The sequence below is a fragment of the Copadichromis virginalis genome, linkage group LG22 (genome assembly GCF_057382275.1).
Source record: "Copadichromis virginalis isolate Kocher_CV1m ecotype Utaka linkage group LG22, C_Virginalis_male_GT1.1, whole genome shotgun sequence".
Taxonomy (NCBI): Eukaryota; Metazoa; Chordata; class Actinopteri; order Cichliformes; family Cichlidae; genus Copadichromis; species Copadichromis virginalis.
This window is the reverse complement of record NC_140638.1, coordinates 18,005,618-18,021,122: the sequence shown is the minus strand read 5'-3', so window position 1 is coordinate 18,021,122 and position 15,505 is coordinate 18,005,618. Positions and strand designations below refer to the sequence as shown.

Genomic DNA, 15,505 nt, shown 5'->3' with positions numbered 1-15,505 from the left:
TCATTAAAAGTAAAATTTACCTTATATTTAAAAAATACTTATCAAACTAACACTGAGCAAATAGTTGATGGTAATAAATAAATAGTAAAAGAGATCAACCTAATGGGGAAGTGGGAGAAAATTGCTAAAGTAACAGATACATTATACTAAGCTACTTAAAATAATAAGAGGTGAGAGTGCGAGTCATAAATGTTTTTCGTGTGTGTGCGTGTGTGCGTGTGTGTGTGTGTGTGTGTGTGTGTGTGTGTGTGTGTGTGTGTGTGTGTGTGTGTGTGTAAGATATTAAAAACAAAAACAGAAAGAAAACAGCTGAAGGTCAAAAACTCTACTGGGAACTTTTGGTTGGAAAAGAGGGTAAAGCTTATATTTATTTTTATTCACATATTACACAAACTGTGTACTCACCTAGCAGCCGTGCGCCTGGGCTATTTTCAACTATCATTAAAGTTACAGTATGTAAAATCTCACCATTAGATGTCAGTAAATTGGAGTCAGTTGAATTCACTTTTCTTGTCCCTCCTAATTCAAGTCCATGAACTGAGCTACAGTGGGTAAGTAGCTCTGCTAAATCAGGTAATTCCAAAATGCCTTCAAAATATCTTTGTTTAATCTCTTTAATTGCTTTTTGGAAAAGTTTTTATGTTGGTCAACAGAAAAGAAACCCATTGTACACCGTTTGGGCTAACTTTTCATAATGTGGGACATCAGTACTGAATTTTGAAAACGGAATTTTATGCTTTTAGTTGTTTTTAGCAACCCAAAATATTCTGACAATATAATTATTATGATACTGAGAAGACAAATCGTCAAAGATGTGTTGTCAGATAAAGGTGGAGGTGTTGCTGTCCTTGTTTCCTTTCTGTAGCAGAACTTCAGAAAGCTGACTCAATTCATCTGACCAGCTCTTGTCTGAGGTTTAGACCAGAAAGAATATAATTATGATCATGAACCTGAAGTAAGATCCTCCAAGACACCATGGAACCACTCCCAGCTGTGGGTTCACCTCCTCCTGCTGAACTCAAAGAGCAGCAAACAACCAGTCCGGAGACATTTTACATTACACAATTTTTGGAGTGTATTTGACAGTTTTTATTCCCGACTGTGATACAACAACAACATTTCAATGGAAGCAAGTAGAAGAATCTACAAACCCATCAGGGTATATGACAGTTTTTGCTTGTACTGCATTTCAACAAATTGAAGAATTTGATGTGGTTTTTAAGCTGACAAACTGAGAATCGACTTAAGTAGCAATAAGGAACTTCTTATTTCTTTGACAGGTGTTGTTCAATACACCCATTTACAACATGGCTGTGAAGATCTGCTGGCATCTTCCACACTACAGGGCTCAGGTAAGACCCACAGTTGACATAAAATATCAGGTAATATCTGAGGACCTGAGAGTGGTGTTGATGAAATGGCTCCTTTTATTTTTAGATTCCAACGATGATGGAGTTCCTTAGACTTCAGCAGGGGAATCAAATCCCATCACACATCACTATTGAAAATCTGAGAGATCTGTTGGTGGAGAAGAGCAAAGAGAGCAGAGCAGAGAGCAGTGAGTTACACTGATACCTACAGACCATCCCCGTCACACCTGACAGTCTGTTTGTGTTAAAGTGTAAATGCAGAGAGAAAACCTCTGTTTTGTTTTCTTTTTAAGGCTTTGGGAGTTTGAACTTGAGGGTTTTGACTAAAAAGAAGCCAAAACTCTACTGAAACTGGTGAGAGAAAACTCACAAGACTTGTAGTAATTTGGAGATTTGTTTTTTTCATTATGTTCACATAATATCTAAACAAAACTGCACTGTTAATGTGTTTCCTGTTTCAGGGTAGTGAGCATTATTAATAAAATGAGGGACATAGAGTTTCAAGCCTGGATGCTCCTTAAATTTCCAGAGGCCATACCTCCTAAATTTCAGTGAGTTACATCTGACATACGTTTGTTAACGGTCCAGCTACAGTGTTTCAATATTTCTGTGATGCTTTAAATATGTTGAAAAGATCATTCTTTTAACTTTTTAACTTGAACTTATTCTACAGAACACCTAAACTCCTCAACATGGTCAGAAATTACATTGAAATCCTTAAAGGGAAGAAGCAGGAGCATTGCTCCAAACTGCTCACCGCACAGGAAGTGGTAATAGGGGTAGTTCCCTGCATCCTGCACGGCTTCTGGGAGTGTCCTCCTCCCCCTCCTCCCCCTCCTTGATCCCTTTGGATCGAGTCTCCAAAACTATCACATCAATAGAAACCCAGGCCATCTTCTCCCGTGGCATCAGAGATGACATGGTCCAGACAATCCTGACAGAAATCAAAAAGAAAAATCCTTTAAAAGTTCTACTCAACAACATTGCAAACTTTGTACCAGTTCTGCTCACTACAACTGCTAATGTAGCGAAGAACCACATCATCATCATCACCTTTATTTATAAAGTACTTTTAAAAAAACACAGCTGACACAAAGTGCTGTACATAGGAACTATATAATAAAATGCATAAGATATAAATAAAAGCCAAATAAAAGAAAAAGTAAAATAATTAATTAAATAACTAATTTCATTACAAGAGAAACTAAGTCTCGCTGAGGTTAAAAGGCAAAGAATAAAAGTGGGTTTTAAGACGCGATTTAAAAGTGGACAGTGAAGGGGCCTCGCTAACGTGCACTTGCAAATTATTCCAGCACAGATCTAGAGCGAGAGAGTGGGCTGGAAAGCCTGCAGTGAAATGCTGTATAAAGTGCTTGTACAAATAAACGTTGTGCAGGAAACTGTCTGCTAGAACAAAGCTGTTGCACGGGGATATACTAACAAAACAACAGCTTTGTTCTAGTCTCTCTAAATCAAGCATAACTATGTCTTATTTATTCTTTACACCTGTACACTTGATCTTTAGTCTGTACAGCTGAGCTATGACATACTGCCACAGATCTCTTTTAAAGCCATTTTGATAAGAAATTGTGTTTGAATAAAAGTGTTTCCTGTAGCCTTATGATGGCACTGTACCTGAATAAAAGTAACAGTTTTCTCATAGGGTTAATAACATGTCTACCAACTATTTCATGTCCAAATAACTGCTGAGAGTTACTTCAAAAGGGTTATTTAGTAGCAGGTTATTTAGATTTTCATGTAAACAAATAAACAATTTTTTTTTTGTTTACATAAAAATCAGTCACTGTGTATATTTAACACTTAAAATTCGATGTGATGCCATTATCTTGCCTATATGCCTAGCAATATAAAAAGGTCCAAAAAGGTTAAGTATGCAGTGTACTGTATAGAGATAGAGGTTGCTGACACATTACCAATACCTGAAGATTGCTGTCTCATAGACATTCAGTGCCACCTAAAGGCAGTAACTGACAAGTAAGACAGCACAGCAGTTCCATGATTACATCTTACCACAAGAGGTCGGTACAGAAAGGAAGAAACTGAACTTTTGAATCACAAATACATTAATGTAGTGGACACAAATTATGCAGGTTAAGGCATAAAAAGGTACCGCGTAAAAAAGTAAGCGAGGTAAACAGGTTGAAATTTGTTTTTTCTTTTTCTGCACACAGTCCAGTAAAGACTCAATACTTTTCCTCTGCTCTAAATGTGTGTTTTTCAGGCTTGATGCTTCTTTTTTTGTTCTGCACTTACAGAGATTGTTGCATTGGAAAATCCCAGTAGAGTTTCTGAAATACTCAGATCAGCCCATTTTACACCCGCAGCAATGCCACGTTCAAAGTCACTTAAATCACCTTTTCTTCCCACCATTGTGATGCTCAATTTAAACTTCGGTGGGTCATCTTGACCTAAATGCACTGATTTCCAGCCATGTGACTGGCTGATTAGATATTTGTTTTAATGAGCAGTTGAGCAAGTGTACCTAACACAGTGGCCAGTGAGTGCATTTTAGTCATCGGGCCCTTTAAAATGTGATACTGCCATTTCTGTCTTAATATTTCTAGTAACACTACTTAAACTGCAGTGAGCACATGAAACATCCCTGCAGATTTCTTACTGCAGTCTTCACACAATGGAAAGTGTGTTAACTTTGAAAATATTTGTTAGTTATGGTGGCAAATTGAATTTATTTGCTACAAACAGTGACTAAATCTAATTTACTCCTGACCCCATGGGCCCCGATATGAAACTTGAAGCACATACTTTTATACTTCAGTTGATGGTTTTCTTGTCCAAATTGCCCAAATAGACTTTGAAGTTTTAGAGTAAGCTTTAGAGTAATTTTTCAGAAGTACAGTCATTTGTTTAGCTGTTTCTGCAATATGTGCAAAACAGTTTCCATGTTGTTTGGTTAAGCATTTCTGGGTCATGCTGTTTTGTGAACATTGTGTCTACTGCAGTGTCATAAAGCAAAGATAAGCGCTCTAGGACCTCTACGCTGTTTACAAACACACGGGTGAAGACGTGCAACACGTTGGTTGGGTGCAACAGAAAGTCATACGACTAAAGTGCCTGCAGGCTGTGTTTCCGCACTTATCTTTGCAGTGTTCCAGTGCTTTAGCGTCATACTGAACTGTGTGTTTGTTGAAATTAATTTTACATCCCTTTTAAGCTGAAATTATCGCAGCTAAAATAAGGCTATGATGACCGTGACAGATCTTGAGGATCAAAGAACAGAACATTCTGAAGAACTCTCACATCTTATTTCATCACGTGACGAAAGCACCAATACCAAAACGTGTACAACTGAAACGGGGAGCGTGTTTTGTTTGCATGTTTTGTGTTCTCAGTGTCATAAAAGTGTGAGTGACCAAGCAAAGCTTTAGGAAAAGACTCAGGTGGCTACCTAAAGACAGGGCAGGTTGAGTGGGTATGACTTAATTAGATACCCTTTTAATCAAGTTTAACAAGTGCGGGCCTTATTCCCATGCATACATTCTCTGATGTTTGGCCTCAGGTTCACGTTCAGCTTCAGGTAACCCATAGTTAGATTTATTCTGAAGTGGGGATGCATCCATCTTTACATGCACACTGTCAATACAGCCACAACAGACAACAATTAATACAAAATAATACAAAATACTGAAAAAAACTGACTAAACATAACTTGGACTTGATAATATATTATTCAGCTGTGGTTCACCATTCAGCCTGTTAGTTTCTTTTCTTTACAGATAAGTATTTAAACCACTACACCAAAGAAAAAGATCAAACAAATTGAAATTGGTTACAGGCAGAAATGCTGCAATTAACAGAAATCCAAAGCACACTATTTTACTATTATACTATTGTAAATTTAATGTGCTTTGTTTTGTCACCATTGACTTTCATAAAGATAGCAAATAATCTGAAGGTATTTGCCAACAGGTGCAAAGAATCCACAGTGATGGCATATTTATTGCATATTGTTTTTTAATGTACTTTGGAAATTGACCAGCATGGCTATAAGTATAATTTATATTTGCATTAATATGTTTAGAAATAATTCCATTTTGGAATTCTATAACTAATAGTCGGACATCTCCTGCCTTGTCCATGTGATTTTTACATGCAAAGACGGTTGCTTACATTTTACAGCGCATTTGTGTTTAGTCGTAATGCTAATAAGACCAGAAGTTTTCTCTTTGGCTAAACAGAATACTGGAAGATAATCAGTAAATGAAAACCATAGATATAAAAGTATACACTCCGCACAGATAGCTATTTTCATCTGGTCTGTGTGTTTTTTCCACTAATGTGATAAAAACTTGCTGTGGTAATGTTCAGGTATTTTCTTCCTTTTTCCCACAAGTTTGATGCAGACAGCAGACCCTTACTGGCACACTCACAGAGCGTTTAAATACTGCATTCAACAGAAATCAAGAAAATATGTTATTTTAATCTGTTGTGTTCGTTGTTCATTCACAGCGAACTGCTGAACTAAACACAAAGCAGGTGCAAAGTTTCAGCCACGCCTGAGCAATACTATTTATCTCTGGAAATTAGACAGATGCTGATTGCTGATATCTTTTGACAAATGTGACATTTAAAAACAATTACTGCTTTCTAGAAAATATTGTTTTGACATTCTGTTTATTATTTTACATAGCGTTTATGCCCTATACATAGTATTTTCCTATACATATTTTCCTAAATATAAAATATAGCAGCTATAGCTCTGTAGCAACCACAAAAGTGCGTGTGAGCTGTTCCCTGACAAACGGAGCAGTTGTATTCTTGAGCTCATTTACTGGGTGGCCTTGTTTGGAAAGTTTATGGTTATGCAACCTGAAAAAACATCACAGATGTACTGCAGCCTGTATAATTTTCGGAAATGCGTATTTGGTATGCGCTCACGAATGCAGAGCGTTAATTGGTCAAACTGAACGTTCAAGCCACGCCCACGAGCCGTTGATTACCTTTTCCTCTTCCCCAGCCTCCTTTTCCAGTCCATCTCCACCCCACTCTCAGGCAGAGAAGACACTACTCGAGCGACGCGCGTTCTTCGCCTAGACATATGGCAAAAACAGCCGTCTTTCTTTCTTATATCATTGTGCCCACTACTCTTTAAAAATTCCGCCGAAAAAGAGAAGACGGTTTTCCAAAACCTTCTGGCCGTTATCTCACGTAAGTACAGCGAAGTACTTCGATTGAGTTCTTTGGGTTCAGCGGGCGGACGTAACATGGCGGGCTCGTCTTTCTGCCTTCTTGCTGCACATGACCGAGCCACATATTGAAATATGTGTTTTCCGGGTGTTTTCGTGTTCAACTCAATGTATTAAGAAATTGTGACGCAGTCACGGCACCACTATGTAGCTTTTATTCGTTTATTGTGTCATTTAGCGGCTTGTTATTGAAATTTTAAGGACACCCAGCTCTAACGTAAGCTCCTTCCGTCGTCAGTTAGCGGTTCTGTCGTTTCCATGAACCTTTCAGCAGTGTGTTTTGTCACAATGGCGTTTCCTTTGAGCAATACAAATATCTTTTAACTAGTCAAATGTAACGTATTACATCAGTTTGCTCTAGTTAGGGGTTATGCTTTGTCTGCGCATTGAAATAATACTCAATTTGTCAAGTTGTGACACTGTTGTGAGTACTACAGCGCATGCGCGTGTTTTATTTGGACGTCTATCGCGTAAGGAGTACCAGCAGCCATAAAAACACTAACGACAGGGGTAGTAGTTCAGTTACAGGCATTAAGTCGGGTGTAACTGAACCGATAGGGGTGTTGTGTCATTCAGGTTTTGACCCATGACAAATATTCAATAGATAAGACCTAAACATCAAAAGCAACAATCAGGATTGTTGAGCCTCCTTAAGAACGCTGTGCTACATGTTTCCTGAAAGTGTCTTTCCTCTGGATCTATATCTAATACTGAGTGCTTGTACTTCAGGGCTCCCCTGTCTCTGCACAGGTGTATGAACGCTACCCAGAGGGCCTAGGGGCGGCTCTTTACCGGGAGCACTTTAACTTCAACGCTGAGCCACCTTGGGATCCTAGCTGATAAAGGGACAGGTCCATCTCCTGACTTGTCCATGTGAGTAGCTATGTGTGTCTTATACACAAAGATGCATGCATTTTTATAGTGAAGGTGTGTGTGGGAGAAGGACTCAATTCTGCACACAAAGCTGTTTTGTTTGGGGTTTTTTAAAGGCCATAGTCATATATTCCTTTCTTCTTCTGTGTGTGTGTGTGTGTGTGTGTGTTGTGTGTTTTTTTTTTTTTTTTTTTTTTTTTTTTTTTTTTTTTTGTTTGTTTGTTTGTTTGGTTTTTTTGGTCTCTTCCCTCTTCTCTCCAGTTTGTTGCATACCGGCAGGACCCATTGGCTCAGTCGTGACCCCCTGACTTGTTTATCTGCTCTTTATGATTGTCGGATTAACGGAATACGGTTGAGATGAAAGGACTCACTGACCAACCCAGCTACATCATTGAACTACTGGAGGGAGGAGTGACTCTGGAAGATGTCATTGATGCACACATCTGTGAACAGGCTCTGGTCAGTTCAGCTTCTATAACACTCTCTTGAGGCTATCCCTGAATTCTATTTTGCATCAGTGAGTTACTTAATCTGATGGGATTTGTAGTTATACATGTTTGATAAATTTGTTTACCTGCACCCTACCTTCTTTCTGATTTCTCAGGTGGAGAAAAGTGCTTTTGTGGTGGGTGATCTCGGTGCACTGATGCGACAGCATTTGTGCTGGCAGAGCCTGGTGCCACATGTGCAGCCCTACTACCCAGTCAAGTGCAACAGCAGCCCTGCAGTCATTGAATTGCTGGCATCCTTGGGCCTGGGCTTCATTTGCGCCAACAAGGTAAGCTTTTTCATGTAGTTTTGACTCAGTCAGTAATTATTTTTAAGCTGCAAAGTGCTTCATCCTCTTATGTAAGCACTTCATTTTTTTTTAAGGGAAATTACATTACAAGCATCATTGATTGGTAGTCAGCTGATGACTGTTATCCTTTCAACTTATGCAACGCATTTAGTACTGCTTTTGATTGTTTTAATGAGTGTGTGGTTTTATTTATTTATTTATTTTATTTATTATTTTTGTGCATCCTATTACCTGCAGGCTGAAATGAGCCTGGTGCTGGATCATGGTGTACCACCGGAAAGCATCATCCTCTCAAGTGTGTTCAAGCAACTGGCACACATCAAGTATGCTGCCAAGAACAACATCCAGCATCTTGTGTGTGAAAATGAGGCAGAGTTGTCCAAGATTGCCCGTCTGCATCCTAATGCAAAGTAAATGAGCAAACTTTTTTTTTTTTAAATAAACGCAAAGTCCAAAAGAAGATCCATGGTCTAATTTAAAATGCATCTGACCCCCCCTCCCACCCCTTCCAGGTTGCTGCTGCAGTTGACCACAGAGGCCCACGCGGCTGAGACCAGCATGACCTTCGGCTCCTCTCTCAAGAGCTGCCGGCACCTGCTGGAAGCAGCCAAGGAGCTGGGAGTCGAGGTGGTGGGGGTAACCTTCCACATCCCCAGCTCCTGCCAGGACCTGCAACAGGCCTACACCCATGCACTGTCAGATGCCCGCTGTGTGTTTGACATGGGGGTGAGTGCTGTCCTAATTATGAAATCATAACTCTAGTAGTAGACATATATTAACTTGATTCCCCACCCCCCAGTATTCTGTCTTGAAATGACTTTATCTGATATGACAACTGTCTGTATCTACTCAGGTGGAAGTGGGGTTTAACATGAACATCCTTGACATTGGTGGTGGATTTACTGGCTCGGAGTTTCAGCTGAAACAGGCAAGTAGTGAACTGAAGTGACTCATTTAGAAATGCTTCAATCTTCTTTTTAACTGCTTTATTAGCAAGAAGCTTATTATTAGCTAATAAGCAAAAGCATTTATTCCTATGATCCAGTCCTTTATTTTTGTCTTTTTGTTTTTTAATCTGAAAATATCTGATCTGTCTGTTCACTGTATGCAGGTTGAAACTGCAGTCAGGCCACTGCTGGATGCCTACTTCCCCCAGCTTTCTGGTGTGCAGGTCTTGGCCCAGCCGGGCAGCTTCTACGTGGCCTCCGCCTTCAGCCTGGCTGTCAACATTATGGGCAAGAAGGTGGTGACTCGCCACTGGGACAGCCTAGCTCAAGGTGAGTTACTTTACTCTCTGAGGTTGTGATTATTTAACTTTTCATACAATCAGAACCAAACTAGTTGAAGTAACTCTTGTTTTAGATTTCTAAAATGGTTATCTAATGTATTCACTCAGGTGAGAACAATGAGGATACTGAGTTCCTGTACTACATGAATGAGGGTGTTTATGGTCCATTTGGCCGCAAGCTGCTGGGAAACTCCATCCCTGCCCCGTCAGTACACAAGGTTAGTAGAGGAGACTAAACTCAATTCATGACTGAATAGATCATGTGATAGCACGCACATGGTTACTGTTGTCTGTTTTTTGCCTGTTTTGATGGGTTTTGTTGCCCCCCAGCGTGCGTTGTGTGCTGAGGAGGCAATGTATGCCAGCAGCCTTTGGGGGCCCTCACTGGACCCCTTAGACCAGGTGGTGGAGCGCTGCCTACTACCAGAGCTCAGTGTGGGAGACTGGCTTCTGTTCTCCAACATGGGGGTGTGCGGCCTAGAGGACCTAAGCTGCCTCTCCACTGCCCCCCCACTGCCAATCTACTACACAGTCTCCACCTCTGACTGGTGAGTGCGTTGGTGTCTGCCACTCATGAAAATGTAGCAACAAGACATTAAGAGAATTGATCGTCACACTGTTGTCCTCAGGTACGAAATGCAGGAGGCCGGCGTGACACTGGGTGGCGCCATGAAGAACTTCTCGTTTCTCCCGTACAGTCCCTAAGTACCCTCGGCCTCTGTCCCATATTTTATTGCACAGATCTGCCTTACCTCTGCTTTCACTGTGTGAGAGGAGAGGTCAGTGTGGTGTTTGGGATGAGGGGTTAAATGTGGTCAACATTCCAGCCGCTTTGGAAAACAGCAGTGTCCTGTAATTTCTTCCAGAATTTCACTTTTGTACCTCCAGCAATGACACACGGTTGGTTATTTGATACCTCAGTTCAAATTTTTTCCTGGAAGATGACCCTAGTTTTGACTCTTTGCGACTTTAATCTGTTTGCTAAAAGAACTCTTGCCCAAGCTTTTATGACATTATGCAACAAAATGGATGACTCTTTGGAGATGGGACCCCCTCCCCCCCATATGTTTGGGGTGGTTTTGTTTCCTAATTAAAATTCAGTTTACAAAATGTACAATTGATTTAGATCCATTGAATCACATGCTTTGTATTGATTACCTATCAATAGTTGTGTAGCTCCTGTGTCTGAGAACAGTACATTTGGTCTGTAGGCAATTTTTGAAGTGTTTAAAAGAATCACTGCCACGTGAGGACTCTGCACCTCGGACTCCGCACCTCGGACTCCTCACTTGGCGCTGCTTAAATGAAATAATGACAATGATGTATTTTTCTGTATTGCAATTCACTCAATGCATCTTGTTTTTGTTTTTAATATTTATTGGATTCAGATATAATTTGGGCAAATTTAAAGCTCCATCCTTGTGTGTTTATTGCCCAGGTATTATTGCAATGGCCCATTTAAGTGTTTTTGTGATAAGTTATTGGGTTTTTGTTTGTTTTTTTGTTTTCTAAATGATACATGGATTACGTGTGCTGTGATTTCCATTTGTGACCTCAGTGGTTTCCTTTTACTCGAAAGCCCTGATGGAATTACTGTAGGAGATTCCCTCTGTGCTGAGCTGTAGCTTGGATACAGGGACACTGTATTCAGTGCACTCCTTTCTCTCAGAGGTTAATCTGGTTTAAAAGGCACAAAATCTTATGTGGGTTAAAGGAAAAATACTGTGACACTTGTCGAGGGGATTTGGACCTTGTTCACTAGCTCCTTTGCTGGCTCTGAAAACCAACAAAGGAAGGAGGGGGGGTTTCTCTCTCTCTCAATTTTTATTTTTTATTTTTTTCTTCTTTTGACACATGCTCAAACACAAATGATTTGTATGTGTCAGATATGGATGTACATGTCTGTATCTTTAAAGTGAGAGATGCTAGTTGTACACAGAACTCTCTGGGGCAGTGCAAATGCTAAATAACATGGACAGACCTTTCATGCCTCTGAAGTCGAGGGACTTCCTGCACAGTCTCCTCTACAGCTACATGTTCACTCATGTTAAAGATGACCTGAAGCATCAGGTTTTGTTTTTTGTTTTTTTTTTTTAAATCAACTCTCGCCCCTGTGTGTCATGAGTGACTAATGTATTAATTTGCTTGTCTAAGTCACTAATGGACCATAGCCTGTTCTTTGACTGTACATTGTGCTCGTTAAAGTAATAAGTGATTAATTTAATATACATTTCTGACTGAAATCATTTCATCTGGTGTTTGTGTGGTTTTTGGTATTGGTGGGTGGAGGGACTGGAAATACAACATTGTTCCTGTAAGCCAGCATAATTTGGAGCTTTAGCAATTTGCTGCATCCCACAGCTAGGGTTATTTTGAAGACAATAACTTTACTTGGATATACAGACTCTTTAAATCTGAAGAAAACTACTACAACAGCCTAGTTATAGAGAAACCCGGCCTTTAAGTGATTCACAGATCTAGTGACATCACCTCATTTTTACTCTGTAAAAACTACAAACACCTAACACGAATCTTGTGGTTAATAAAGTTAACAAAAATTGAATGCTAGTTAACAAAAGTAGACTTGAACTAAAAACTGAAATAAGTTGATGTGTTAAACGGCCAAGAATGTGCTGCACCAACCAGTATTATTCTTACATTTATTTTTTTTTAGTTATTGGTGTTTTTAAAAAAAAAAAAAAAAAAAAGTTTGTGGGTTTTTTTTTTTTTTGTTTTTTTTTTGGTTTTTTTAAGCTAAAATAATATGTGGACTATTTGTCCAGTGCAAGATGTGGGAAGTTGCAAATATTCCTACGTTGTCACCTGGGTCTCAGTCCAAGCCTTCCCTTGCTCATGTTGATCAAATACTTTATTACTTTTTTGGTTAGTTTTTTTTTTTCCCTGGTGTTACTTCAGTTTGTTTGCTTGTTAATTAAAATTTAGGTTAAAATGGCATTAGTTTTGCAGTATTTACCAAATTAAAATGGGGTGATGTCATTGGACCTCCGCATCAATTAAAAGGCTCTCAAAAAGGAAAAAAGCTAAAATTTTGGCTGTTAATACTCATGGACCATGCCTAGTTAGATTTTGTCCAACTAGAATTAACAGTTTTATTCATATTTTTTAGTGGTCTGCGTATCCTAATAGTATGCTGGTAAAGTAATTTAGGTCTATTGAAGTTAGTTATGGATCCTAGCTTTCCCATTGGAGAAATGCTATCTTTTCAGCACTAAACTGACAGTGCAAATATATTTGAGGGGAAGGGTAATAACCATTTGCTGGCTGTCCACTAGAAGCACTCCAGCAGTTTATCACACTGCATTGCATCTTTAGACAGAAAGGAGCTTTTAATCACTTGCTGCTGTGGGTCCTGTTATAATGAAAACTGACCCGCTTGCGGGATTTCATCCTAAACATTACAAAAATTACAGTTGAGTTCAACCTGTACAGTGTTGTGTTTCCACCATACATTGCAACATTTGCGTATGTGTTCAAGCAGTGTGGTTCATTTTCAGCACTTAGATCAAATTAAGAGCTGATCCTTCAGATCAGAATGCCAGTGCGGCCACAGCTGCGCTGAGAGTACACTGGATAAAATGGATAAACCCCTGCCCTCACTGTTTGTAAATTACCTTGCATGCCCTGTCAGTGAATGAGACACCCAGCTCGGACCTCTTAGTGTTCTCTGAAGCTTCCAGTAAGATCCATGACAATATACAAAACAGGGTGTAATTTTGATAATTACATATTTATAAGAAAGATGTTTTAAGTGCAGACCATAAGAAGCACTGGGGCACGAAGGAAATATTGATGTGTTTTGTGCAAAGTTATTTCCTCAGAATAAATACACTTCAGAGTGAATTAAAGATGCTGAATTATTTCCTCGATGTTGCACGTCAGAATCAAGTTAATCTGAGGGATGTATTTGTCTAACGGGGATCATTACAGCTCCTATCAAGTGTCTCATGTGCCTCAAGTGTTCATTAGAGAAGTGTTGCTTGCATTTTAATTGGTTTAAAAGATGAATAGATCAGCAGATGGATCATGCACAGTGCTTTCCATTGTGTTTGGAGTGTGTATTGATGAATTGGGCATTGTGCTTGACAGCAGTGGATCTGATTGTAATAAAAAATAAATGAATAAAATCTTGCACCTAAATGGTCTGCAAGGGGAAAATACACACAGCAATGCAGAGAAAATAGCTTAAATTCAAGGTTACCACAGACTTGATCGATCTGAAATTATATGCTTGAGCGATTCACATCATCCACTCTTTGACTGCACAAATAGAGCAACTCTGATTGGACCATTGCTAATTGGTCTAAAGTGAACACCCTTTTGTTGGTATGAGCAAAGGAAATCGCAAAGAAAAAGAATGGAAATCTTTGTCTTCGCTAACTTTGGGTTGGAGACAATGCTAATCTAACTTAGCTGTTAGCCTTAGAGATACATATTGGAGTACAGTCATTATATGTGTAAGTATGGCACTTCGTGTGTCCATTCTGTTTGCAGTATCTGACTTGGGTGTGAGCCTAAATCAGGCAATGCAAGTGTTGGTTATCAGGCCATTACAAAGAAGAGACTGTTGAAGAGATTCAAAGGAGCTTGCAAAGAAAAGCGTCTGGACTTCTTTTCTTGGCTGTACAGTGCAGCGAGGAATGCCCAGACCTCTACATCGGAGAGACCAAACAGCCACTTCACAAGCGCATGGCACAACACAGAAGAGCCACCTCCACAGGACAAGACTCAGCAGTCCATCTGCATCTTAAGGATAAAGGACACTCTTTCGAGGATGCCAATGTTCACATTTTGGAAAGAGAGGACAGATGGTTTGAAAGAGGAGTGAAAGAAGCCATCTATGTCCACTGTGAGCGACCATCTTTGAACAGAGGCGGTGGTTTACGACACCAACTCTCTGCCATCTATAATCCAGTTTTGAGATCCCTTCCCAGACGCCTTAACGCCCACTCACATCCTGGGCCATCTGATCTCAGGAATTCGCATGATAAGGTGGGGCCAGGTTTCACAATGAACTCACCCGAAACTCTGGCTGATTGGGACCCACACCCAGTTTCACACCTTGGCTCAGGCGATTAGAGGGTCATCAGGGAGTCCTTTTGTCCCTCTGTGGGGGGTTACTCCCACTAGGTTTATATCTGGGACTCTCCACCATTTGACCTTAGAACTGAAGAAGCTTCTCGGATGAGAGGTGAAACGTCTTCAAGTAACTTAAAGAAGTCCAGATGCTTTTCTTTGTAAGCTCCTTTGACTACGATGACTGAGAACCTTCACAGACATGTTGAAGAGATTATTGATTTGTTTATATTTCATCCAGTTTTTGCCTAAACTGACCTTGGTTGTTAAGGTTAGCATGCAGGCGACAGTCAGATAGGTGGTTAACGCAGCGCTCAAGCTGTGCTTGAATTACCTGTAGGCGGGAAAAGCTGAAGGTAAAATTGTTAACCTGGAAATTGCTCTAATCAACTTTTACAGTTAGCTACAACTATCTATAAAATATATGTAACAAGATTTCGCAGTTGGTATAAATTACCACATGATGGTAACTAGCCATTTTGTCAAGTTGTAACTGTAAAACACAATAAAAAATCCTAACACTTAATCTTTTGCTAGCCTAAAGACATCTAACCTACTCATTTCGCTTTCTCCCTCAATCAAAATGGTGGCTCAAAGTAATTGGGTACGGAAAGTAGCATGATATGACATCACACGTCAAAGACCACCCATTTAGCTCATTTTCTCGACACCTCATTGGTTGGGCTTGAGCATGTATCACGTGACTTGCTGCTGTGGGGGGGGGGGGTCGCAGGAGCCACGCCCCCTACCTAGCTATTAGATGGGAATGGTAAATGTGGGCTCACCAGGTCAGATGTGGCATGAAATTCAGAAAGTGAACCACAGAGTGCGTCACCTGGGCAACCTGGAGCCGGGC

At 40.0% G+C, this 15,505-nt stretch overlaps 1 protein-coding gene and 2 long non-coding RNA genes across 5 annotated transcripts; 2 read left to right on the top strand and 1 right to left on the bottom strand.

Moving 5' to 3' along the window:
* Positions 1 to 1,066: 1,066 nt before the first annotated feature.
* LOC146683168 (uncharacterized) lies at positions 1,067 to 15,503 on the bottom strand. Of its 2 annotated transcripts, XR_014917756.1 has the most exons (4): positions 15,435 to 15,503; positions 14,908 to 14,983; positions 2,128 to 2,304; positions 1,067 to 1,518 (listed from the first exon to the last, which is right to left on the bottom strand). It is a non-coding gene; the product is annotated as an uncharacterized LOC146683168 (long non-coding RNA). The 2 variants fall into 2 exon arrangements; XR_014917755.1 differs by lacking the exons at positions 14,908 to 14,983; positions 15,435 to 15,503 and adding an exon at positions 6,350 to 6,414 and having other exon boundaries at positions 1,076 to 1,518.
* On the top strand, positions 1,673 to 2,134 carry LOC146683170 (uncharacterized). Its single transcript, XR_014917757.1, has 3 exons — positions 1,673 to 1,724; positions 1,832 to 1,921; positions 2,044 to 2,134. It is a non-coding gene; the product is annotated as an uncharacterized LOC146683170 (long non-coding RNA).
* Positions 6,379 to 11,801, top strand: azin1b (antizyme inhibitor 1b). 2 transcript variants are annotated; one of them, XM_085446998.1, is made up of 11 exons: positions 6,379 to 6,557; positions 7,346 to 7,468; positions 7,730 to 7,927; positions 8,073 to 8,246; positions 8,505 to 8,677; positions 8,780 to 8,993; positions 9,121 to 9,195; positions 9,379 to 9,544; positions 9,664 to 9,773; positions 9,886 to 10,103; positions 10,185 to 11,801. In XM_085446998.1, exons 3-11 carry the CDS (start codon positions 7,826 to 7,828, stop codon positions 10,258 to 10,260), a joined length of 1,308 nt encoding a protein of 435 aa, XP_085303124.1. In that variant the 5' UTR covers positions 6,379 to 6,557; positions 7,346 to 7,468; positions 7,730 to 7,825; the 3' UTR covers positions 10,261 to 11,801. The 2 variants fall into 2 exon arrangements, with proteins under 2 accessions (XP_085303124.1, XP_085303123.1); XM_085446997.1 differs by having other exon boundaries at positions 7,325 to 7,468.
* Positions 15,504 to 15,505: the final 2 nt, after the last annotated feature.